The sequence below is a fragment of the Prunus dulcis genome, chromosome 4, assembly GCF_902201215.1.
Source record: "Prunus dulcis chromosome 4, ALMONDv2, whole genome shotgun sequence".
NCBI lineage: Eukaryota > Viridiplantae > Streptophyta > Magnoliopsida > Rosales > Rosaceae > Prunus > Prunus dulcis.
The window spans coordinates 459,538-484,358 of NC_047653.1; the positions used below are offsets into that span (position 1 = coordinate 459,538).

At 40.3% G+C, this 24,821-nt stretch overlaps 6 protein-coding genes across 13 annotated transcripts; 4 read left to right on the forward strand and 2 right to left on the reverse strand.

Annotated features, from left to right (window-relative positions):
• The first annotated feature begins 1,824 nt into the window (after nt 1-1,824).
• Nucleotides 1,825-5,746, forward strand: LOC117626167 (disease resistance RPP13-like protein 4). 2 transcript variants are annotated; one of them, XM_034357819.1, is made up of 2 exons: nt 1,825-2,510; nt 2,738-5,746. In XM_034357819.1, the coding sequence occupies exon 2, from the start codon at nt 4,222-4,224 to the stop codon at nt 5,290-5,292; it is 1,071 nt and encodes a 356-aa protein (XP_034213710.1). In that variant the 5' UTR covers nt 1,825-2,510; nt 2,738-4,221; the 3' UTR covers nt 5,293-5,746. The 2 variants fall into 2 exon arrangements, with proteins under 2 accessions (XP_034213710.1, XP_034213709.1); XM_034357818.1 differs by having other exon boundaries at nt 1,825-2,504.
• LOC117626168 (disease resistance RPP13-like protein 4) lies at nt 3,155-4,127 on the forward strand. The gene has a single exon (XM_034357820.1). The coding sequence runs from the start codon at nt 3,179-3,181 to the stop codon at nt 4,115-4,117; it is 939 nt and encodes a 312-aa protein (XP_034213711.1). The 5' UTR covers nt 3,155-3,178; the 3' UTR covers nt 4,118-4,127.
• Nucleotides 5,729-8,367, reverse strand: LOC117626165 (tonoplast dicarboxylate transporter-like). The gene is made up of 6 exons (XM_034357815.1): nt 7,739-8,367; nt 7,175-7,652; nt 6,873-6,916; nt 6,685-6,780; nt 6,078-6,591; nt 5,729-5,972 (listed from the first exon to the last, which is right to left on the reverse strand). The coding sequence occupies exons 1-6, from the start codon at nt 8,162-8,164 to the stop codon at nt 5,935-5,937; spliced, it is 1,596 nt and encodes a 531-aa protein (XP_034213706.1). The 5' UTR covers nt 8,165-8,367; the 3' UTR covers nt 5,729-5,934.
• Nucleotides 8,368-8,495: 128 nt separating this feature from the next.
• LOC117626166 (tonoplast dicarboxylate transporter-like) lies at nt 8,496-11,408 on the reverse strand. The gene is made up of 6 exons (XM_034357817.1): nt 10,836-11,408; nt 9,913-10,390; nt 9,735-9,778; nt 9,538-9,633; nt 8,933-9,443; nt 8,496-8,844 (listed from the first exon to the last, which is right to left on the reverse strand). The coding sequence occupies exons 1-6, from the start codon at nt 11,256-11,258 to the stop codon at nt 8,810-8,812; spliced, it is 1,587 nt and encodes a 528-aa protein (XP_034213708.1). The 5' UTR covers nt 11,259-11,408; the 3' UTR covers nt 8,496-8,809.
• A 771-nt stretch (nt 11,409-12,179) lies between these two features.
• On the forward strand, nt 12,180-16,663 carry LOC117624909 (F-box protein CPR1-like). 6 transcript variants are annotated; one of them, XM_034356426.1, is made up of 4 exons: nt 12,180-12,364; nt 13,148-14,637; nt 14,983-15,059; nt 15,227-15,667. In XM_034356426.1, exons 2-3 carry the CDS (start codon nt 13,457-13,459, stop codon nt 15,020-15,022), a joined length of 1,221 nt encoding a protein of 406 aa, XP_034212317.1. In that variant the 5' UTR covers nt 12,180-12,364; nt 13,148-13,456; the 3' UTR covers nt 15,023-15,059; nt 15,227-15,667. The 6 variants fall into 6 exon arrangements, 4 of the variants coding, with proteins under 4 accessions (XP_034212317.1, XP_034212319.1, XP_034212318.1 ...); XR_004585389.1 differs by lacking the exon at nt 12,180-12,364 and adding an exon at nt 16,223-16,663 and having other exon boundaries at nt 13,179-14,637; nt 15,326-15,420; XR_004585388.1 differs by lacking the exon at nt 12,180-12,364 and adding an exon at nt 16,223-16,663 and having other exon boundaries at nt 13,180-14,637; nt 15,227-15,420.
• Nucleotides 16,664-17,448: 785 nt separating this feature from the next.
• Nucleotides 17,449-24,706, forward strand: LOC117625678 (E3 ubiquitin-protein ligase UPL5). Of its 2 annotated transcripts, XR_004585437.1 has the most exons (4): nt 17,496-19,620; nt 20,431-21,023; nt 21,353-21,478; nt 24,002-24,113. XR_004585437.1 is itself a non-coding variant. In XM_034357209.1 (3 exons), the coding sequence occupies exons 1-3, from the start codon at nt 17,724-17,726 to the stop codon at nt 24,263-24,265; spliced, it is 2,754 nt and encodes a 917-aa protein (XP_034213100.1). In that variant the 5' UTR covers nt 17,449-17,723; the 3' UTR covers nt 24,266-24,706. The 2 variants fall into 2 exon arrangements, 1 of the variants encoding a protein (XP_034213100.1); XM_034357209.1 differs by lacking the exon at nt 21,353-21,478 and having other exon boundaries at nt 17,449-19,620; nt 24,002-24,706.
• The last annotated feature ends 115 nt before the right edge of the window (nt 24,707-24,821 follow it).

A 24,821-nucleotide genomic window follows, 5' to 3' on the forward strand; every position in this document is an offset into this window, starting at 1 on the left:
GTTCTGGCCCGCCACCATCTGGGTCTCTCCGCGGATGACCCTCTCAACGACCAACTTCTTGTGGGTTCGCAGGTTGTACATGGACACCGCGAACTCTGCCATCAACTTCAGACGAGGGTCACCTATGTTCTTTTTGGGTATGCGCTTCAAACCGCCAGGAATAGCCCGCGGAGGAGTAGCAGCCACCAGCATCAGAGGAAGGAGGAGGCCAATCAGTGCTAGGAAGAGCCAGTGAGAACGCATCTTCAATCCGTGTGGCTTTCTTTTTCTCTTTTTTCTTGGTTTGAGTTGAGTCTCAGTCGAGGGATGGACAAGTTACGTTGGTCCCTTCCGTTAAATATATTGGTGGGTTGGCGCTTAAAATGGACGGGGACAAAAATGTAGATGGAAGGTTAAAGAAAATTATGGCATAATTTGGAGATGAAGTCAGAAATTTGAGGTCCAAAAATTGTGGAAATTGGATGTATTGAGTTACTGCGGGGAGTAATTCAGTTTCTTGTTTATTTTGGGTAGGCTGATGATGGACAGTTTCTTCTTTATATGAATTGTAAATAGTGCATTTTTTTACTTGTTTGAAGTCGTTTCGCTCCTTTAATTGTTACTGTTATTTGAGAGTTTAATTAGTTTTCCTCTTCGATCTTTTTTAATTGCTCTAGATTATCTATTTGCTTGAGTAATTGGATTAATTGGGTTCATTACCCCACAAGTTTTGCCTTGTTTAATTTGATCATGCAAGGGAAAGCTTTTCCTCAGTAGAAGGACAAGACACTAATCAAGCGCGTGAAAAAAGAAAAAACAAACATGTTGACCTCACGTTCCTCCTTAAGCAAATCCCATCAATTAAAGGATAACCCTTACTTGTCATACCTCACATCTCACCAAACAAGGAGTAGCTAGCCATGCCTTCTCAATGCCCAAGGCCCCACATCAAGGGGAGGCCATGTAGAATCTCCAAATCAAGGCGAGCCATGCATTCTCTACCACTACTTGGACTACAAAAGGGAGCACATCACCTCCAAGTAAAGGGAATCAGCAGCTGCCACTTCTCCAAGAGCTGTCCAAAGCTCTCCCAAGCTCTCTATTTCTCTTCTACTAGAGCTTTCAAGCCTGTCTCTTCATATTTCTCTTATGTACAATGTAATTTTCATATTCAAATACAAATATAAAGTTATAAACTATAGTGGATGTAGCTCTGTTATGTGTGATTACGTCTTAATCCGTTGTTTATAAATTCATCCGTTAACAAAACCGAAATACAACGCATAGATAATGTTATATGCATGCATGCATGGACCATGCTATTGTCGTATGTAATTGGCAGGCCACGCTCGACTCAAACACTAACTTCTTCTTGGTTGGTTCTCCCTTTGTGCATGAACATCGGACACCGCCAATAATAACACTCGGAATGAAAAAACAAACAGAAGAATTAATTAATATAAAAAATGCATGGAATGGACGTCATTATGTGATGAGATGAGGGACGTCGTTATATTAAAAAAGAAAAAGAAAAAAAAGAGTATAAAACAGTGCGAGCTCGGTTATGCAAGTTGTTCTTCCTAGTAACTAAAGTTACGTACGCAAGTCAATGTCATGCTAATTAATAATTAATTCATATGGGAATGTGTTCATGCTGGGGGGGGGGGAACACTGACTGAGTAGAGAAATGTCTTCTTCTTCGTCTTCGGCTTTGTTTAAATCCGAACATGTTGTCTCGTCCGTCCCTACATGTAAAGAAAGTGAATTATGGGACCCCACCCCAAAAACAAAGTTGAAAAGCAGCAGCGACAATTTTTATTTTTTCGATGATGAAAAAGGGGAAAACCCCCAGACACCACCAACACAACAAATATCTACTACTAATCAGACGAGCCTTTACAACTCCCAGTAAATCATTGAGCAACAGATATCCAAAGTCAGGCAGGACTCTTCTCAAGATAGCAAGTAGCAACAACCCGGATTCAAATTGTGACTCCAAAGTAGCCAACTCATCAGCTACATCATTCCTCTTTCTGTAAATATGTTGAAGCTTGATTCTTCGAAACAAATTCATAAACCTTTTACAGCTACTGACCAGCCCAGCATCAGGATGACAAGCATTCCAAATCTTACTCTGAATAAGCACAGAAGTCTCTGAATCCATCTCAATAACAATATCATCTACTTTTTTCTCAACAACCAAATTCTACCCAAAAAAACAGACCCCACAACTCGGCTTCAAGCACTTTTCCCTGGCCTAAAAGCAGCAGCGACTTCAATTGTGCTGATAGATTGGGGAATTTGTTCTCTATTGGCGTTTCTAGGGTTTCTTAGGGGAATTTATTCTCTTTACTATGAATTATGAATTAAGGAAGATGAAATTGATATTTATCTGCTGGGAAGAAGTCACATCTTGTTTATAATCAAAATTTCAGTATTTTTCATTTGGATATTTCAAGTTCCAACTCTCATTCAAGTCCTTCATCCTGCAAGAATCAACCGCGCTGGGCCTTTGCTCTTTTTAGGTAAAGGTAAATGATTTATGAATTATTTTTTTTACTCGGTAAAACCAGTCGTACGTTCCCCTGTTTCTGCCCAATTCATCGATTGACTAATTACTACAATATATGCACGAAAAAGCCAATAACTTGTTTGTGGCTATTTGATTGTTCATGCTCATGGTGTTAATATCATTAAGGTTACCATTGACTAGATAATTTACAAAACTTTCTCGACCTAAAAAACTATATGCACGCAGTTTCAGAGACAAGAGTAGAAGAGATCATCATGCAATCACCAATAGTGAATGCTATGGTCCAAACGCTAACGCAGCAAGTGTTCAACGCTCTTGTGAACCAAGCTCAATTTTCACTTGAGTTTAGCGGCCAGTTTAAGCAGATGAAGACAGGGCTTGATCTTACCAAGGTATTACATGCAGACACAGAGAATCTCAATCACAAGAACGAAACTGTCAGGGCAGGCTTGTCAATTTTGAAGGAAGTGATTTATAAAGCTGATGATGTACTCACATATTGCTTGGTCAGAGATGAATATATGAAAGATGCATCCTGGGCCGTTTACTTGCTTCACGATCCATTCTTCTCTCATCGTACGGGCAAGAAGCTGAGAGACATTAATCGGCATATGAAGGAGGTAGAGAAGACATTGGGCAGGTTTTTGAAGGCTCCAGATAGCATTTATGCAGATGAGTCATACCAAGTTAGGGGGAATCATGTTGCAGGACTGGAACCCAACTGACACCATTGGATTGGATGACGATGTCGAAAAGATAAAGGGTTGGATGTTTGACACCACCAAACCGCTTCACCGCATAGGCATTGTGGGAATGGGGGGCTTGGGCAAAACCACCATTTCCCAGAAAATCTTTCATGATGTGAAAGTATTAGCCCACTTTGACAAGATGATCTGGGTGTGTGTTTCGCAGTCTTTCAGTGCCGAGCGGATCATGAGGAGTATCCTGGAAAGGTTAGAAGAAAATGTCTCTGGTTTTGGTCTTACTCAGATTTTGAGCAAAATTCAGGGAGGACATAAAGGGAAGAGATGCCTCATTGTCATGGATGATGTGTGGAGTCAAACAGAGGTGGACTGGTGGACTAACGTGTGTTCTGTTTTCCCAAAACAAAACAGCTGCATCATAATTACAACTAGAAATGAAGATGCTGCAATAAGTATGGGAGTTGAGAGCTCGCAAATTCACCGTCCCAATACTCTTAACGATGATGAAAGCTGGTCTTTGTTCTCCAAGTTTGCATTTTCTTTAAGCAGTGGAATATGCCTGGATGACCAGTTTGAAAATCTTGGAAAGGAACTCTTGAAGAAATGCGGAGGACTGCCACTAGCAATCAAGGCCATAGGATCCTTATTGGCATCAAAGATCAACTCCCCTTCGCAGTGGAGAGACATTCTTGAAAGTTTTCATGCCTTAACAACAGAGGGAAAAGCTAGTTCAGTTATGGCTTCTTTGCGGTTGAGCTATGATGAACTCCCGCCTTTTCTGAAACAATGCATGTTGTGTTTTTCCATCTACCGTGAAGACTTTGAGATAAGTGCTTATCAGTTAATTCATGGTGGGTGGGAGAGGGCCTGGTTCAGGGCAAAGGCTCAAAAACAGCAGTAGAAGTTGGATATGAATATCTTGCAGAACTTATCAGCAGATGCCTGGTTGAAATCGTGCAGCAGCGAGGCTTTGATGGCAGAGTCTATAAGTGCAAGATACATGATATGGTGAGAGAAATGATAATCATGATCGCGGAGGAGGAGGAGTTTTGCAGTTTCAATGAACAAAGCAGGCAGAAGTTGACAGCAAATTCTCGGTGGTTAAGTTTTATTGATGAAATGGATGAAAAATCGTTGAAATATAGTCCAAAGCTCAGGGCAATGTTACTGATGTCAAGCCGCCCATTTGAGTTTGACAGGATTTCTGGGTTTCTGCGATCCCTGAGAATGTTGGATTTATCAAACTGCGCAGTGGATGAGACTTGTGTAAAGGATCTCTTCAACTGGATCAGTTCCCTTAAGCGCCTAGCATCTTTGAACTTGAGTGGTATTCAAGCCCTAAAAGAAGTGCCATCCTCAATTCATAAACTCCTCAACCTCCAACTGTTGATTTTAAATGGGTGCAGCCATCTAGAAAAGATACACCCATCAATCACTAATTTGAAGAAGCTGATTATCTTGGACCTTGTGGGGTGTCCCATCCAGTACTTGCCTCAGGGATTAGGAAGGCTGTCTTATCTTCAGGAACTCTCCGGATTCAAGGTTGGGAGTCAGCATAGAAAGCAATGTTTCCAGCTTCTTGAGATTAAGGACCTGATCCACCTAAGGGTACTTCGAATGCATATAAGTGATGTCGCCGTAATCATAGACAATGAACTTGATGTCTTATCTCAGCTTAAAATGCTCAAGGTTCTAGCTATAGATGCGGAAGATTGTAGAGGGAAAGATGATTTCGAAATGCTAGATAAGCTGACCCCTCCTCCAAGCCTCCAAGAGCTGTATCTGAAGTATTACCAAAGAGAAACTCTCCCCGAATGGGTCAATCCCAAAGAGCTTTCTAGATTGAAATATCTTTGTATTGAGAATAGTGACCTTGTCAATCTAGGCAGTGGTCACCCTGCTTGGAAAGTCGAAGGTCTGTGTTTGAAGTACTTGATGAAGCTAGACTTACAGTGGAAGGACTTGGAGAAGGATATGCCTGCACTACGCTACATGGAGATTAGCCATTGCTACAAGCTGAAAGATTTCCCGTGCTCTGTTATCGAATCCGAGATCTGGAGAAAGAATCAAGATTAAGCTGTCAGATTGCTGAGAATTGACAAATCACCTGCTATTTGGAGGCATTGCTTAAATTTGATCATTGGTGACTTGAAGATAATTCTGGCTTCATCCTGGACTATTGCAGCAGTACACACTGATGCATCATTATTTGAGAAAAATAAAGAAACCAGGATGTTGTTTAACATACTTCTGGTTTCTTGCTGTAGCAATAATCATATAATTCTTGTTGGAGTGCAATAGTGTTTTCTGTTATTGTTTTAGTTCAGAGGAAGAGTGCAGAGTGCAGTAATTTTAAATTACAAGGTATTTGCTTTCTATTTACTTGGTCATGTCCTGCGAGGATGATGAATTTGTATGTTATTCAAAATGGCGTGCATTCCATCTTGAACGCATCTGTAACACGAGTTTTTCTTTCGATCCATAACACAAGATTGTAAATTGCACTGTTGTATGAACAAGGATTTCTGTACATTATGCACAAAGTTACAAAAATTTGTATAACATATGCCTACTTGATGTTTACATCTGTCAAAGCTGAATCTGACATTAAGGATACAAAATTAAAGTAAGTAGATAACTAGTGCTGATGAAATACACAATGCTTTTTGTTATACCCCGAAACTTCGCAAGACAATATAGCATTTTGAGCTTTTCAAGTCATTGAACTTGTTCGCCAGTCCTAAATACATAAACTCCTGCAATAGCCAAAACTCAGTCATTATATCATTACAAAATCATGTAAAACAACTACATAAAATTAGTCAAAGATAGCTGATAAGAGATAAGAAACGTAATGTTACCAAATGTAGGCATCAAAAGGGACAGCACAGCAATTCCAGCAATCTTTAATGGCAAGCCAATCTTAATCATATCTTGGATTTCAATGTGGCCAGTTGCAAACCCTACGGTATTTGAAGGGGTTGCTGTTGGAAGCAAGAAAGCAAATTGAGCCCCAATGCCTCCTGGAATCATGAGAAGGAGTGGATGCACATGCATAGTTTTTGCTATTTGAATCAGGAGAGGAACAATAAGCGTCGCAGTGGCATTGTTTGATGTGATTAACTCAGTGATGGTACTACTGATGAGACAGACAGCCGGTGTCATGGCTAAATATGGGACTGCCTCCAAGAAATCTAAGCTTTCTGATAATTTATCTGCAAGGCCACTAGATCGAACCCCGTCAGCGATGGCTAAACCGGCACCTAGTAACAATATGATGTTCCAGGGTAGCTTCTTGCATTTGTCCCAGTCCATCAACTTCTCACCCTTTTGCTTTTTGCTTGGAACTATAAACAGCAAAGTTGCAATCATAACCTACATGGTTTCAAGTCACACTTCAAAATCTGATCCAACTACAAAAGGGAAGGCCTCGGTTAATCTTAAGCAATGTGAAGGGCCAATACTCACACTGACAGTTCCGTCTCCAGCAAGCCCCTTGAAGAGGACTCCCCAGCCAGGAATATCCTCTGTTATGCTTCTTGTCATCCACATAACTATCAGCATCTGCACAAAACTCTGCTTGTCATAAGAATTGGAAGACATATCCACATTCCAACACACTCAGAAGAACTAAGCAAAACTAAGTGGCAACGCACCGAAAACAAAGCCAACACCATCTTCTCAGCATAAGCCATTGGACCTGCCCGTGCCGCATCAACACTAATAAGTTGATTTGGAAATACAATTAGCTACAAGGTGTTGTCTAGTGCCTAAAATTGGATAGTGAACATTAGGCCAATAATTCACACACCAGTTCAAATGTGTTAGCCAATTCTGGCATGTTGGGTTTTTCACAACTATTACCAAACAAAAAAAAGAGAAAAAAGAGAGCAGAAAGATAGTAGGACCACTTCATTGAAACAAATATGACAACTTGAGGTGCTCCCGTCCTACCTACCTAACATTTCGAGCTCCTCCTTCAAATGGGCTTTGTCGAAATAAACAGAGAGAGCCTGGCCTGAACTCCTGGAGCAATACAAGCAGCAGAGTAAAGCCCACAAAGCCAAGAACATCAACAGAGCCGAAGGGAAAGCAAACAAGAACCAGGTGCTGAAGGTGACTGGAGCTGCCTCTGGGAAATAGCTCTGCCACATCCCAACCAATATGAGATTGACACCTGTCCCCGTGAGAGTGCTCATGCCTCCTATGGTTATGGAGTATAACACGCCAAGAACCACCGCTCTGCAAAACTTGCCCACAACGACGGACTGATTGGGGCCTGTCGGAAAGCGTCGAAGGATGCCGGTGGCGACGGGCATCATCATCACGGCCGTGGCCACGTTGTGCATCCACATGCTCACGAAGGCTGCGGTCCCACATATCCCCAGCAGCAGCAATGGCGGATTCAGGGGATCTCCACAGAACACCAGGGTTATCTATAAATAAATAAATAAAAGATTCAAAATTTATATGCAATGTGCGTTAATTGTTGTGAGAAAACCAAAACTAGAAGATAATTCACATTCAAGGCCAATCTTTTGTGTATATTATAATGCTCGACGGCAAGAGCCAATATGAAGCTTCCAAGAACAAGGGCAATGACATCGTTCATGTAAGAGTGGGCAACATCATCAGCAGAGGCAATGCCAAAGAGCGGGAAGAGGAAGAGCGGGGACATGGAGGTAATTGGCATGGGCACTGCCTCTGTGAGCCACCAGGCAAAAATCCATGCAAGCACTGCCAACATGTTGCGGCTGGTGGTGAGGGAGCCATCTAGGTTGACATGGAGACATATAATGGTGCTCAAAAGAGGCCCTAGCAGGATGTTGAAGTTGTTGGATGTTAGAATGGATTTCAATGATGAAGGGAATTTTATCCGTGACCTTTGGTTTGGATCATCAAGTGGGAGAAGTGGGGTTTTGGGGTCATCGAAGGGGGGAATATCCATTTGATTTCTTGTTGATATTAGAGTGTGAGCAAATTCAAGTTCAAATTCACTTTTTCTTTCTAATGTTCCATTTTTGTGTTCATTAATCTGCAATTTGATACTAAAATTTGATACTAAACGTCATTTATTTGCTAAGGGTCATCCAATCATGTAGCATGGGAGTAGGGGCGCGTTATTACCGCTCCTCTCTTGCATTCCCCGTATTCTTGGAGAAAAAAACGGGCGTCTCATACATATAGCCCATACGCGCCACTCACATTATACACTAAATGTGAGACGCCCGGGTGTAGACAAGTTTTTCTCGCATTCTTGAGCATCACTGCAAGTAACGTTTGTAGGAAAAGCAAATATAGCATTCTCCTAAGAAACTTTTATACAACACATACAGATCAGAGAAATAATGAGATACACAGAATTGAAAACTATATATAATTGCAAATGGCTGCAATCATAGATGTACATACCAAGCTCTACCTACCAACGAAGGAATGCAAAAAAGAAGCAGGGGAAACTTGTGAGATAAGAGAAGTATTTTTGTGCTTGTGAGTGGGGCTATATATATACATACACACACACACGATATTTTTCTTATGCCCTGAGCCTGAGATTTCACAAGACATGAAAATATTTCGAATTTTCAAGTCATTAAACTGGTTCGTTAGTCCCAAATACATATGCTCCTGCAATAGCCAAAAATTCATTAGTGACTTGTGAAAATTGGTCAAAAACAAAATAGTTAGCTGATAACTGAGACACTAGGAATGTTACCAAGTGTAGGCATCAAAAGGGAGAGCACAGCAATTCCAGCAATCTTTAATGGCAACCCGGTTTTGATCATATCTTGGATTTCAATGTGGCCAGTGGTAAATCCAACTACATTTGAAGGTGTTCCTGTTGGAAGCAAGAAAGAAAATTGTGCCCCAATGGCTCCAGGAACCATAAGAAGGAGTGGGTTTACATGCATGATTTTGGCTATTTGAATTACAAGAGGCACAACCAGCGTGGTGGTGGAGTTGTTTGATGTAAACTCAGTGATGGTGCTACTTATGAGACAGACGGCAGGCGCAATGGCAAAATATGGAACTGCCTCCAAGAAATCTAAGGCTTTTGATAAAATGTCTGCAAGGCCACTGGTTCGAACTCCGTCGGCAATGGCAAAACCAGCTCCTAGTAACAATATGATGTTCCAAGGTAGCTTCTTGCATTTGTTCCAGTCCATCAACTTCTCTCCCTTTTGCTTGTTGTTCGGAATTATGAACAGCAAAGTTGCCATCATGACCTACATGGTTAATTTCTAATTAATCCAAATTCACAACAAAAGGTCATTTTTCAAGTTTTGTTGTTAAATTTTGAAGGGCCAAGCAAATACTCACACTGACAGTTCCATCACCAGCACGCCCTTTGAAGAGGGCTCCCCACCCAGGAATGTCATCTGTTATGCTTCTTGTCATCCACAGAACTATCAGCATCTGCACAAAACTCTTCTTGTCATCATTATAATTATAATTATAATTGAAACACATTTCCAATCCAACCATCAAAGTCAATATGAAGTAAAAGTCAAATGTACCGAAAACACAGCCAATATCATCTTCTCAGCAAAAACCATTGGACCTGTCTCATCACAACAACACTTGTAATTAGCTGACTTGGAAATAAGAATTAGACAGAAGGTGATGAGTTCAATTCAGATTCAGAGAAAATAAAAGAGAAAAATAGACTCTAACTGATTATATATAATATTGTACCTAACATTTCAAGCTCCCTCTTCAAATGGGCTTTGTCCAAATAACCAGAGAGAGCCTGGCTTGAATTCCTTGAGCAATACAAGCAACAAAGTATAACCCACAAAGCCAAGAACATGAGCAAGGCCAGAGGGAACCCAAAAAAGAACCAGGTGCTGAAGCTGATGGGCTCTGCCTCTGGAAAATAGCTCTTCCACATTCCAACCAATATGAGATTGACACCTGTCCCCGTGAGAGTGCTCATCCCTCCTATGGCTGTTGAGTATATCACTCCCAGAACCACAGCCCTGCAGTACTTGCTCACAGCGACGGACTGGTCGGGACCCACTGGAAAGCGCTGGAGGATCCCGGTGGCGACCGGCATCATTATCACAGCTGCTGCCACGTTGTGCATCCACATGCTGACGAAAGCTGTCGTGGCGCATATCCCCAGCAGGAGCAGCGGGGGATTCAGTGGATCTCCGCAGAATAGCATGGTTATCTGTGTGGATGGCCCACCACATACCGTGAATCACTTTCAGTCTCAGTCTCACTCGAATAATAATTGAGACACTATTTTAGTACGATAATTCAGAATTTAAAATGCTTTTTATGCTAAGAAATTGACAACAATTATTGTAATATTTAATTCATGAAACAAGTCCAAGTGCGGATTTCTTTTTAACATAACCATCCTAAACTAGTGCACGAAGGAGATAGAGATTAAACTCTTGTAAAAGTGGCCTAACTTACATATTCAAACATCGGTTAGTATTTAACATATGATAGACCAACAGTAACAAAAATTCTGATTTCGTTTTCTGGTTAGATCATAGGGGTTAATTAATTTACGATAACCAAAGAAAAGATGACAAGTTTGAAAACTAAACCATATTATTATTATTATTATTATATTAGAGTAGAGATTAGAGATTAGAGAAACTGACGTTCAAGGCCAATCTTCTGTGTATGTTATAATGCTCAACAGCAAGAGCCAGGATGAAGCTTCCAAGAACAAGCGCAATGACATCATCCATGTAAGAGTGAGCGACATCATCAGCAGAGGCAATTCCAAAGAGCGGGAAGAGAAAGAGCGGAGACATGGAGGTGATGGGCATAGGCACAGCCTCTGTGAGCCACCAAGCAAAGACCCAAACAAGCACTGCCAGCATGTTCCGGCTAGCCACAGGGCCATCTAGCTTCACACAGAGGCATATAATGGTGCACAGAAGAGGTCCTAGGAGGACGGACAAGGTCTTGAGTGTTAGAATGGATTTCAAACCTGACAGGAAGCTTTGTGACCGTTGGACTGGATCGTGGTGGAGAGGGAGAAGTGGGGATTTGGGGTCATCGGAGATGGGATGATCCATCCGAAAATTAATTGAGTTTGGATTGGAGCAATGAATATAAATGGTTGCTGGCTTTTGTATAGAAGAAAGGAAGTAGCAGACGAGTTTGCCTTTCCTTTTATAATTACGATGTTCCACATTTACTTTCTTGTATTCTAGTGTTTACAGAATTGGATTTTGCCACTAATGAATGCTATTTATTTGCTAAGGGTATAGCCAAGACCGTGGCCGAGTATGACAATTTGTTATTAGAGAGTAGAGACGGTCTTCCACTCCAATTTGGTGGGGGCCCAGACTCCAGAGTCCACGATGTAAAGCCACATGTGCAGAGAGAGAACCACAGGAATTGCCTCAACCATGAACTAGAGAGAGAAGAATAATGCCTGGCTATGATCTGCATGATTGATTATAATTATAATTTATAATTTATCAATATTACAATATTAGAAAAGGAAGGAAAGAAAGAAAAAAAAGTAGTGGTGGATAAACTCTGTTTTCTTGACCTCAAAATGAGGTGTCTGTACAAGTGGCAGAGCCCAATTTGTTACGTGGCTGAAGATGATTTAAGTCTTAGTATAATCTTTTCACTTTGGTTCCTATCTGATGATCAGGCTGGCGACGAAGGGCCCGTGAACAAATAATGTTCAATCATGTTCATGGTTGCCCAATCTAATAATTAGGGTTTCAAGGACAAAATGAGGAACGTGTGGGGGACTGAAAACAGGACTACCATCACAATAATGCAGAATTATGCCCATGTGGATGGATACGGCACCACAATCATCATGTGATGCCACGTAGCTCTGTTTTCTGTCATGATTAATCGCTACTAGTAAACTCTAGAAGGAAGAAGAGCAAACAAGTTTATTAATTCTTTGATTTGTCAGAGACAGAATGAATAAACCCATATATATTCTTTCAATTTCTCTCTTCTCCTCAGACACCATCGGACAGGGAAAGAAAAACGCAAATGGCTTCAAAATGAGTGACTTGGGAAGAAGTTTCGTGCTCTGTTTTTTAGCATGCAATCCTTAACACTGACTTCGAGACTGATCAAAATTTTCCACTTCTTTCGACCATGAAAGAAAATAAAGAAAAAAAACGTGGGATTTCCTTCAGTTTTTCTGGTAAGAAATACAATATTTACATCAACTACTATTATCATCATGCATGTGCAAGTGTTGTACAGCTTTAGCTTTCCCAGGATGATGTGCAAAGTCACAACAAATACACATTTGCAATTAAACTAAAATGTTAGATGTTATGAACACAAGTTGGTTAGAACTCTTCATTTTCCGGGCTGAGTTTGAATCTCCCTCCCGTAGTTTAGAATAGATTAAAGTAGAATATCGCTTGTATTTTAAAAAAAAAAAAAAAGATACAATGTTAAGAATATGTTTTATGTTTTATTATAAATAATAAAAAAAAGGAAAAAGAAACCAGCCACATGTAATTTAAGGTTGAGAATAAAAGACATGAGAAAGTAGAGCTGGATTCGTCTCAAACACCTATTCTATCTCTGAAAGAGGCTACAATGAAGAGTTTAAAGTGAGGAGGTCAATCCTACCATCAAAATATTTAAAATATTTAAGTCTCATAATTTCTTTACATTTGTTGATGGTGAAATTAACTTTCTTAAATAGCCTGCTGCTTTTAAACTCCTCATATCCGTTCTATCTCCCTCCCCATCTAAATCTTTGCAAACTTGTTTCCTGAGAAGTTATAAAACTTTTTGGGCTAATTTTGAATTTTCGGGAATGAGTTTTTACCTTACTAGGCCCAAACTTACGAATTGAACTAACCCATTTCTCCAGATATGGAGGCCCATTTTAGTCGAATTTATGTAAAGATGATTCCAATTAGATAAGTTTAATTTCAATTGTGTATATATATATTATATCGTGAAGCAGGTATTGTGGACCTGAAACTGATGAATAAAAATAGGAGAAAGAAGAGAAAAGGCGGTTTGGTGTTGCTCATTTGCTAGCTCCACGTTAACCTTACCTTGACCAAAAAAAAAAGTTAACCTTACGTTTGCACAACTCCCGTGGGAAAGTCAAAATCACCCTTCTTTATTCAATTCTAAAGGGATAATTCTGTAAAAACGAGCGCTCTCGGCCTTATGTTTCTCTCGCTTCTCTCCAACAATCTCCACTCACACTCGCCCAAATGTGAAACTGAAAACCCTAGCTGAGCGAAAAAGAAAGCAAATTTAAGAAATGAAGACTCCAACATCTAGCACAGAGACACAGCTTGAAATCCAAGCAATCATGGCGGAACTCCCACCTGAGGTCATCATCAACATACTCTCTCGTCTACAAGTTGGGCGCCTCCTCTGCTTCAGGTCCATTGCCAAAACATGGCGTTCCCTCATCGACAGCCCCTATTTCGTCGATCTCCACCTTGAAAAATCCGCAGAAGCCAAATCCCATCTCAGTTTGATTCTCAGAAAGGACTCTGACCTCTATTACATCAATTTCGATTCCTTAGACGACGCCGTCGAGCTCAATCACCCCCTCATGTGTTACAGCAATCGAATTCGCGTCTTGGGCTCCTGCAACGGCCTCTTGTGCATTTGTAATGTGGCCGAAGACATCGCTCTCTGGAATCCATCTACCAAAAAGTACAGGGTATTGCCCTCTCTGCCCTCCGATCGAAAGCGCGACTCGGGCATGTGTTTGTGTGGTGCGAGGGTTTATGGGCTCGGATACGACGCCGGTCACGATGACTATAAGTTGGTCAGGATTTCCCAGTTCATCGGATTGGATTACCTCTCGTTTGAGTCTGAGGTGAAGGTTTATAGCCTCAGAAACAATGCGTGGAAGAAAGTCGAAGACATGCCTTATGTGCTCTGTTATACACGAAAAATGGGTATTCTTGTGAGTGGTTGTGTGCATTGGGTGGTGACCCGGCAGCTTGAATTGGATCAACTTGCAACCGAATTGGTCATTGCCTTTGACATTGTGAAAGAGACTTTTCGGGAGGTGCCGATGCCGGAGAGCATGAACAGGAAATGCCAGATTGATGTGGGGTACTTGGGAGGGTGTCTTTGTATTGTAGCTAAATATGAAGATGCGGGTGTTGATGTTTGGACGCTAAAGGAGTATGGGGTTAGGGAGTCATGGAGTAAGTTGCTTACCTTAACGCAGGCTCGAAGGATTAAGAGTGTTAGGCCTCTGGTGTATTCAAAAAATGGCCGTGAAGTTTTGTTGGAACAAGACCACGAAAATCTTGTTTGGTTTGACTTGAAAAGTCAGAGGGTCAAGAGTGTTAAGGTTCGCGGTTTGCCGGATTTGTTTGAGGCTGTAGTTTGTATGGAAAGCCTTGTTTCAGTTCATCCTAGTAGACGAGATGATAGGAAAAAGCAGGAATCTGTAGGGGGGAAGAAGAATAAGAAGAGGTAAATGACATGAATTTTTGCACTTCATTGCCAATTTATTTGTTTGTATCTGCAATAAGTATCCATGTTGTGATTATTGAGATTGTTTTGGCATTGTTTTCATTGTGTGGCATAATTCCGATTCATTAGTAACACACTAACATAACACGGTATCTGTTCTCTAATCTATCGTTAGTTTATTTTATTTGGCTGAAGCGGTTTAAATTTACTCTGTTTCCCTGCCGAATTAATGTTTTATCTGGTTTTCTTAAGTGTTGCTTATTTTGCTGTAATATTGTTATATCTACTATTATGTGAATCGGTAGTCTTTGCCTCATGAGTTGAGTTGGTCCTTGTATTTATCAGGGATGATTTCCTGGCTGAAGGCTTCAAGTTGGTGCTTTAGGCAATCAGAAAAGAAGACAAGAACAAAGAGTGGAGAGGTAATTTTCTGAATTATCCTTGTACTCTAGTTTAGATAGCTCCCTTGTTTTATTTCTCAGTTGTTTGCTTCGAAAAAAGGTAGGAACCGGGGATATCTAAAAGTTGAATGCATGAGTGTCTCATTCACCCACCTACTTTGGTCTTTGACACATTTGTTTCTCTTAAGGCTGAAGATGAAGGAACCATGTTGAATTTGAGCTGAGCACATCCGTGTGTCAAACGACTAGAGCATAATTACCTTACAATACTTAAACTTCCTTTGTAGGAACATACTTAAGTCAGGTTTTGTCCAATCGTTACCATATCAGGTGCGCATTTCTTCTTCCACAGCTGCTAACCAACAACAAGGAGGTGCCTTCTGTAAGACTCTTTTTCTTCCAGTTAAGACCTTCTGTAAGAGATCCTGAATGTGATAATCACGTACTTTCTAATACAGTTACTGTGCTGTTGTGGAATGTAATAGTTACTGTGCTGTTGTTGAATGTAATAATCACTACGGTTTTTAATGTAATTAGTCTATGTGCTTTCCAATTTTGTATGTACAGAAAATGACTATGTAGGAACTTAAAACCTTTTAAATCAACAAGGATAGCATTCTCTTGGTTCAGTTTGATTGTTTTTTGGCAATTGTGTTCGAACATGCGTGGCTTTGAACATTAGGGTTTGACTTTTGTGCTTCACTGTAAATACGCGTGCACCACAGGTGTAGTGTTGACATCTCTCTCTTCATCTTGTTGGGTTCCTCAATTGATGGATGAACACATCAGCCCAAGTTAGTTTAGTGTTGTTAGAGTACCCACGTGTTATTCACGTGTTATTGTTAGCATCTGTTAAGCATGGTTGTTAGTTACTTAAGCCTTCAGTCGTTACAATTGTATATAAGCTAAACTGTACATTGTAATATTCATTCAGTGAAATTCATACAGAAAATCTCAATATATTCTCTCTGTTCTCAGTCTTCTTCTTCTTTAGTTTTCTGTTATCATCAATGAGGGATCAGGTGAGGGTTGTTTAGTGGATATGGGTCCCTATCTCACGTTGTAAGAAAGTGGCTGGAATGAGAACATTGCATGCTAATCACTAGATTATGATAGAAAAAGCACTTCTCATACCTCTGTGATTCACTGGCTCGACTTGACGTTTTGTCCCGTCTTTGTAACAGTTTGGGAGGAAAAGACAACAGCCTATCTGACTCTGTATTGAACTTTGTTGGCCAGCTCCAGCTCTGGTCGTCCAGGCGAGAGTGATATTATTATTGACGAGTTTCACACTTTTTCACTATGTATTGGATTCAGAGCGATGTTAATTTAGATGGTCTATCTATTGGCTTAGCTTGCGGGCGAGGAGCTGATTAAAATAGGTCGTCAGTGATACTGAAGGAGGAGCGCTTAGAAACTAGTTTTCTAAAGTCATCTGATTGCATTTGCAGACCAGAGACTTTTTTTGTTTTAGTATTAATATTTGGGCCCCTAAAAGGTGAGAAGACTGGAGGAAGAAGCTCCTTGGAGGCTAAGTAAAGCCAATTTCCATATTTGATTGGGAATTTTCATATCATTGTCCATTTAAAACACTGTTCCACTCAATCCATTGTGTATTTTATGTTTTCATTAGTTTAATAATAAGCTGCTGCTGATATTGGCAGCTGAAACAAGCGCAGACTGACTTGAGTGTGTGTGTACGTATAAGAGAAAGAAACCGTCAAAGCATTAGGCCAGTCATTTTTGCATTGGGTTGGATGGCTTTTTGCTGATGGCAGTCCAACTTTCTTTTTCTATGGTTATTATTATTGAAAAAGTATGTGGGAAAAGAGAACGCAATGGAGATTAAAGAGCGAGTGCTGCTGAAAAGAAAAAGAAGAAGAAGCAACGTAGAAATTCAGTAACAGGAAGAAGAACCCACGTCTCCTGTACAGTTTACACGCACATACATACGTTATACATTATGCATATACAGTTGCTAGTTAGAGCCCTTATACCCACCTCTTTACCATTCCAGCCTTTTCTTTTCCTTTGTTTTCTTCGGGCCCCTCTTTTTTAAAATTTAAACCAATTTGTATTTGTTGATTTTAATGGATTTACAAGTTAGAAAATGTACCACATTAACAAAATTGGGACTCTAAATTTTTGAGTGTGTACCAATTATTATGCCCATAAGTAGAATTTGCACTTAAAAACTGACTTAAGCTCTCTTAATCCCAGACCATAAAGAACCCGACTCCGATATCAATTGTTAAGAGCTATAAGTAGAACTTGCTCTAAAAATCAGCTTGACTGGCTCGTTAAGTTTCAGAAACGCCTTTCACGACTCGCTGAACACCTAAGTTAAAGTAGCAGAACTAGAGAACAGAGGGCATTTTTGTAATTCAATTGAATTGAAAGACAAACATTAAATAAATCAAAATATATATAAAGAAATATATAATAGCGTGGGATTACAGTCTTTGTAGATGACGGCTGTGAAGCCCAGACGTGAGACGACCCCTTCCCGATCATTGTCTTCCCCAATTCCCCTCGCGTTTCTTCTCACACACACTCACCCTTAATTTTATTCTGCTTTTCATTTTCGCGATTTGCTTCCCGGAGCGGCTGCGATTCCATGCACCCACGCCCACCGTGCGCTTGAATTTTTCCAGGAACCGGCTGGCAGGTGGGCCCCACCTGTAAATGTCCATCACCGGGAGCCCCACCACCAGCACCGTCGATTGCGCCTACCAGCGCAGCGACAGCACAGCCCTTGCCGCCGTCGCCGCCGCGGTGGATCAACTACATCAGCGATTGTCCTCCAAGCGCAAATTAGACGACTATGGCGGGCCCACCTTCTCCGACGACGAGGACGACGCCGTTCTCTCTGACCTAGTACACGTCAGAATGAGGAAGGACGAGCCCAACGCCGTCGATTCGTCGTCCAACGGCGCCGCCAACCCCCCTCACTCCTCAGGCAACACCGACCACCTCAATTCCAGGGTTCCCAATGCCCAATCGACCTCTCACGGCGAGTCCACCCACCCCGAGTCGACTCGGTCCCGAGCCATGCTCCAATTCTTCATCAGAACCATGTCGGGGGGCAACAATCTTGTAATCCAGGCCTACGCTCACGACACCGTGAAATCGCTGCACGAGCGCATCCAAACGATCACCGGCATTCCGGTTTTCGAGCAGAGGCTTATTTACAGAGGCAAACAGCTTCAGTGGGAGCAGTCACTGGCCGAGTGCTCCATCCAAAACGACGCCAGTTTGCAACTGGTGGGGCGCTTGCGAAGCACCGACCACCCCCAGGCGTGGCAAGTCCTGGAGGACATAGTCACCACAGCATTTCGGTTGTGCCGAGGTGAAGTGGTTCACGAACCATCGAAATACATCAAGAGCCGGATGAGCCAGTACTTGGCCATGGCTCAGAAGGAGAAGAACGACTCTGGGGTTAGCCATCTCCAGGTCTTCGTCCCGTCCTCGGCCCCCTTGGCACTGCTGATGCTGTATGTTTCTACTCTTCCAGGTAACAAAACGGTCGCCGAAACTTCGATAAAGTATTTTCTGAATAACTACCCTACTTTGTTGCCCAAACACTTGCATAATCACTGCGCGCCTATAGTGTTAGAGTTTTGTAAGTTTCTTAGGAGATTAGGGCAGGAGGACCCCCTGTACCTACTGTGCCGGAGCGCCCTTGGTTCCTTGTTGGAAAATGTTGGAAATTTGCAGGAATCGGAGAGTGTTGAGGTATTGATTGGTGGGTTGAAGGAGATATCTCCATTTGTTAGTGAGCTGGCAACTATCTTGTCCAGGGATTTGTTACTGAGTATGGAGTTTCCTACTTGTGGCAGGCCGATGTCGGATGATGTAAGTGATTTTAAGGCATTCTTGCTCCCTTTGCGTACTGCAGTTGAGCAGCAAGTGTGTTTCGGTCCTATTTCTGCATCCTTGAAAGGGAAGGCTTGTAAGCATCCCTTGTATGGGGAAGAGATTGAGCTTCTGCGTGACATACAGGCTGATTTGCTCCTAAAAATGGATGAATGCCTTGGAAAAATGGGAGAGTTTTTGGCTGGGAAAGGAAAGGGGGAGGGTGATATTGTTCATTCTGGATGGTCACAGTATCTGGCCATTTTGAAGGAGTTGAGTGGAATTTGTATACTTTATCAGGGCGGCGAAGAACAACTCAAGAATATTCTGAGGCTTAGAAGGGCTTCTTTATGTGCACTTGTTGTCAAATGTGCAAAGCGAAGTGACGATCATCAGTGGCTTATTCAGCACAAAGATTTGCTTGATTTCGAGTCTCGGAGGCATTTGGCAATGATGATGTTCCCTGATGTTAAAGAAGACTACGAGGAGCTGCATGAGATGCTCATTGATAGGTCTCAATTGTTGGCAGAATCATTTGAGTACATAGGACGCGCGGAACCTGAGTCATTGCACGGTGGTTTATTTATGGAATTCAAAAATGAGGAAGCTACAGGTCCAGGTGTACTGCGGGAGTGGTTCTTTTTGGTATGCCAGGCCATATTTAATCCACAAAATGCACTTTTTGTTGCATGCCCTCATGATCATAGAAGGTTCTATCCTAATCCAGGTGTGCTTACTATGCCCTTTTAATGCATGGTGTTCTTGAACATCAAAAATACATTTTTCGATGGAAATGGTTGACTAAATCCTTTTATAGCATTTACATATAGATGAGTGTTGAAATATGATATGGTATCGACCCAAGATTTGGGCATATAAGTTCCAAATTGCAGACAGACATTACAGTCTTGGTAAGTTGATAGATATGATGAAACACCAATGCTTAGATTTTGTGTTGTTTATCAAATTCACGAAACATGTCTCAGTTGTGCTTGTTTGAGAGAGAGCTTATTACTTTGTTTGATCTCGCTGAATGGTGCTGGCATTGTAGTTAATTTACCTTGAGGTTAAGACTTTGACCAGTAGAATGGTGATATCGCCTTGTGTGAATTTGTTTTGGTTAAGTCGACTCCAAGATTTTTAATGTGCTTAAAGTTTTTCAGAATTGAGAAATATTTATAATAAGAAATGACTAACAGATAACAAGGATTGCCAGTCTGGTCCTCAGTATTGGTGTTATTGTTGGTTGCCCTATAGGCAGACAATGGAAGGCCATAATTCTGCTCACTTGTTGATCACTATTCCAATTTCATGGAATTTGCCACTTTAGCATTACTTGGCAGTTTCGAATCTAGTGCTTTTCCTGCGTGTAGTTTTCAGGTTATGCTTTCCTGGGAGGAAAATTGCTACAAATCATTAACTTGTAGTTCTATTGTGTTGTATTTGGCTAGAGCAGATTCTGACATATATCATCTGACAGAAATAACTCCTTCTGTAAGAGAACTATTTTCAGTTTATGCATCTTTTCTGTTTGCAGCATCTAAGGTGGATCCTCTGCACCTCGAGTATTTCACCTTTGCTGGCCGGGTGATTGCGTTAGCTTTGATGCATAAAGTGCAAGTCGGCATTGTCTTTGATCGTGTGTTTTTCCAGCAACTGGCTGGAACTTTAGATTTATCTTTGGAAGACATACGAGATGCTGATCCGTTCTTGTATAATAGTTGCAAGCAGATACTCGAAATGGATGCCGAGTTTATTGATTCAGATGCTTTAGGATTGACATTTGTTAGAGAGGTGGAGGAGTTAGGAGCCAGGAAAACTGTGGAGCTTTGCCCTGGTGGGAAAAGCAAAATTGTGAACAGCAAGAACAGGGAGGAATATGTTAATTATCTAATTCAGCATCGCTTTGTCACATCTATCTCTGAGCAGGTGTCTCAATTTGCGCAAGGTTTTACTGATATTCTATGTAGCTCAAGGCTCCAGAGTTTCTTTTTCCGAACTTTAGAACTAGAAGATCTTGATTGGATGCTGCACGGAAGCGAAAGTGCTATTAGTGTTGAAGATTGGAAGGCACATACTGAGTACAATGGCTACAAAGAGACCGATCCTCAAATACTTTGGTTCTGGCAGGTATGCTTGCTTGATTTTGGTTTTATTAGCACTGAATGTGCTTGTCTTCTCTTAGCTTTCCCCTTCCTTCTATACAGCTTCTTCACTACTTACCTGCTGAAAGTACACATAAGATTTGTTTGTTATCATACGAATTTTTCTATTGGGGATGGTTAACATCTATGCTCTTCAAAACCTAGACATGAAGAAACAGCTACATATGTATGTGATAGTGAATTTATCACATGAATATGCATTTTTTTTTATTTGTCTTGGGTTGTTTACTTGCTGGGCAAATAAAGACGTAGAGAAAAAATAAAATAAAAATGTAAAACCTTTGTTCAATGCAGGAAAATAATTTATGAAACGCCTTTAAGCATCAGAGCACAAACCAAACATGAGTTTTGCGAGACTTGTGTCCTTGGATATCAGATGCTGCACATTTCAAATAAGGGAAGTTTCTTGCAGATCACAATGTAAGGCTCCATTTTGATGAAAGGATTTAAAAATATGGATTTGGACTTTAACAATAAACTTATGTTGAGTGGAAGAACCATAAAAAAAACAAGATACAAGATAATTGAATTGGATTTAAATGCCTACTTAGAGTATGATATCATGAAATCAAAATGACGAGTTACAATGAATCATATAAGTTTCTTGTTTTTTTTGGGTATATAAATACTAGCTTTTATTTATTGTTAACATCATATTCAAGCAATTTAACCATAAAAATTGACTAAAGTCTAGTGCCAAAGAAAGATACGTAAACTAAAGTTCCTAGATTTAAATCAAAACGAAACCTAAATGTCATGCTTGTCTTTGATTTCTTCTTATACCTTCTATGTATGGCATTGTTTGATTGAAGATGAGTGCCCTTTCTTGGTAAAGAAGAGTGTCAGGTTTTCCTTTTGAGTGTGTGTGTGTAGTCATTATAATCCCGTATAGTTGAAGTAATAATGTACAAAATTAAGTTCCCAAGGAGTTTGGTTAGTGTATGTATGTGGAAACTTCTGGTGTTGAATTGACTTAATTTGTCGCTCTACTACTATTTGGGTTGAGATATTGATGTGTATATGTTACTGGGGATGCTTGGCTTTTTTGGGCTGTATTAGTTGAATCAACGAAGAATTATACAAAAAAGAAATCTAACTTGCGTCTTGTTTATTTTATTTATTTATCTATGTATCTTATATATTTACTTTTTTTCACGTATTAAGTTAACATATTAATCACACTAAAGTTTTGGGGACAAACTGCCAAGCAGTGTTACTCATAGAAAATAGTCTTAACTTTCCAGACTTTAGAGACCTGTCTTTTAGGAATATTTGGCTAGATTGGAAAGCAGCCACCCGCTTGTTTTCTAGAGTTAGTTTATACATACCCTTGTCATGATGGGTGTGTAGGGGCCTGTTTCGTCTTCTGCTTTCCTTTGCCTTACTATTTTCTTGTGGTCATCTTGACCACCTTTGTACTTTATTGAATTTTGTAATAAAATCTTGTTTCCTTCTCAAAAAATAGAAAATAGTCTTAGTGAACCAGTTTGGTTTAATTGTTAACTGAGATCGGTCATGGAAGCTTTTGCTTGTGTGCATGATTTGATTTTCAAATTAATGAAAGCATGCAACAGGATGGTTTTGAATTAACAGTGGGGTGATCTCATGATGGGTGTGCAGGGGCCTGTTTCGTTTTCTGCTTTCCTTTGCTTTACTATTTTCTTGTGGTCATCTTGATCACCTTTGTACTTTATTGAATTTTGTAATAAAATCTTGTTTCCTTTTTCAAAAAATAGAAAATAGTCTTAGTGAACCAGTTTGGTTTAATTGTTAACTGAGATCAGTCATGGAAGCTTTTGCTTGTGTGCATGATTTGATTTTCAAATTAATGAAAGCATGCAACAGGATGGTTTTGAATTAACAGTGGGGTGATCTCATGATGGGTGTGCAGGGGCCTGTTTCGTTTTCTGCTTTCCTTTGCTTTACTATTTTCTTGTGGTCATCTTGATCACCTTTGTACTTTATTGAATTTTGTAATAAAATCTTGTTTCCTTTTTCAAAAAATAGAAAATAGTCTTAGTGAACCAGTTTGGTTTAATTGTTAACTGAGATCAGTCATGGAAGCTTTTGCTTGTGTGCATGATTTGATTTTCAAATTAATGAAAGCATGCAACAGGATGGTTTTGAATTAACAATGGGGTGACTAATAAATCTGTGTTTATTATGTTCCTGCTGAAATTGGCTGAGGACTTGAGGATAGGAGTTGATTTCCAGATAGACTGCATCTTTATATTTTCTTTGGTTGTGGTTATAAAGTACCTTAATAAATTTTACTGTTTTACACTGAAGTTATGGAGCAAAACGTTTTTCACTTATGCGGTTACTTAAATTGTCACTTTTTTGTTTCTGTCGGGCCTCGTGTAGGCAACTTATGGTATTTTAAATACAGTGGTATAAAATCTATTATATGCTGCTTTTGCCTGAAGTTGCTTGATCATCTTTGTACTGCACTTTTTTCCTTCCTCCTTTTGCTCTGATGTCTAGATTTCTTAATCTTCATAGATGCTTTGACCAAATAAAGAAGTCTTTATAGATCTAATATCATGGAACATAAGAAGGCGTAATGAAATGTTAGAAAATCAGAATTTTCAACTCACAATGGGCCAACATGATGAATCGTCTTAAAGTACATTCTGGTGGCTTTTGGACTATCCAATTAGTTATTTAGCAGTGCTACTAGATATTAAAGCATCGGTTCCTCAAACTTCATTTGCAGCTGGGATCATTTTATACTACGTGGTTGATGTAGGCATGATTGAGAGACAGGAAAAGCAGCTAAAAGTTGCTTTGTTTTGGTAAAGCTTTGAGCATAGAACTGAAACAAATGACCATGTTAATCTGGGGGTAGTTGGATGCTGCATAATCAGCTTATAGCAATATAAATATGAGTATTTGTTGCTAGTTTGTTATGTGGTTAAATTAATTTCTTTAAAAATTGTGCAGATTGTTGGGGAGATGTCCCCAGAGCAGAAAAAGGTTCTTCTCTTCTTTTGGACCTCTGTGAAGTATCTTCCAGTTGAGGGGTTTAGTGGTTTGGCCTCTCGGCTTTACATTTACAAGTCCTCAGAGCCGTACAGCCGTCTGCCTTCGTCTCATACATGCTTTTACCGGTTGTGTTTCCCAACTTATCCATCTATGGCTGTCATGCAAGACCGCCTTAACATCATCACCCAAGAACATGTTGGCAGTAGCTTTGGGACATGGTGATATATTAGTAGTTGCATTTGCATTTTGGGGTAAAAAGGGGATTGGACTGCACATAAAAAGGACTTGGTTACTCAGATTGTACAGATTATAGGACACCGTCATCGTCTTGTCATTTGACTAATGTTAGAAAGGACTATGCTAGTGTTTTCTTTGTTGAAGGTTTGCAGTGTCATTGCTATTTTTGTCAACTGTCTATATAGGGTATAGCTATAAATAAATTGGAAGGCAAGAAATAAGAAAATTTCTCTGCTTAACGGACGTTTATTTCATGACATGTTAGTACACTCAGATATGATGCAATGGCATGCAAGTCTATATACAAAGATTTACTCGTCTCTGGCCTCATTTTGGTTGCCAATTATTTTCCTCATTGAAGTATTTTTGAGTTTGTGTGTAATCAAAGAAACTTGTCTATATTGGTGTAATGCGCATCTCATTTTAGTTTTGGTATGCATGTTTTTTGGTCGGAGAGGAGTGGCATTACGTTGGCCTTACGTGACGCGAGAGAGTTGAGTCAACTACTCTCCGGATGCCCATTTGCTGCTCAGTACTGAGC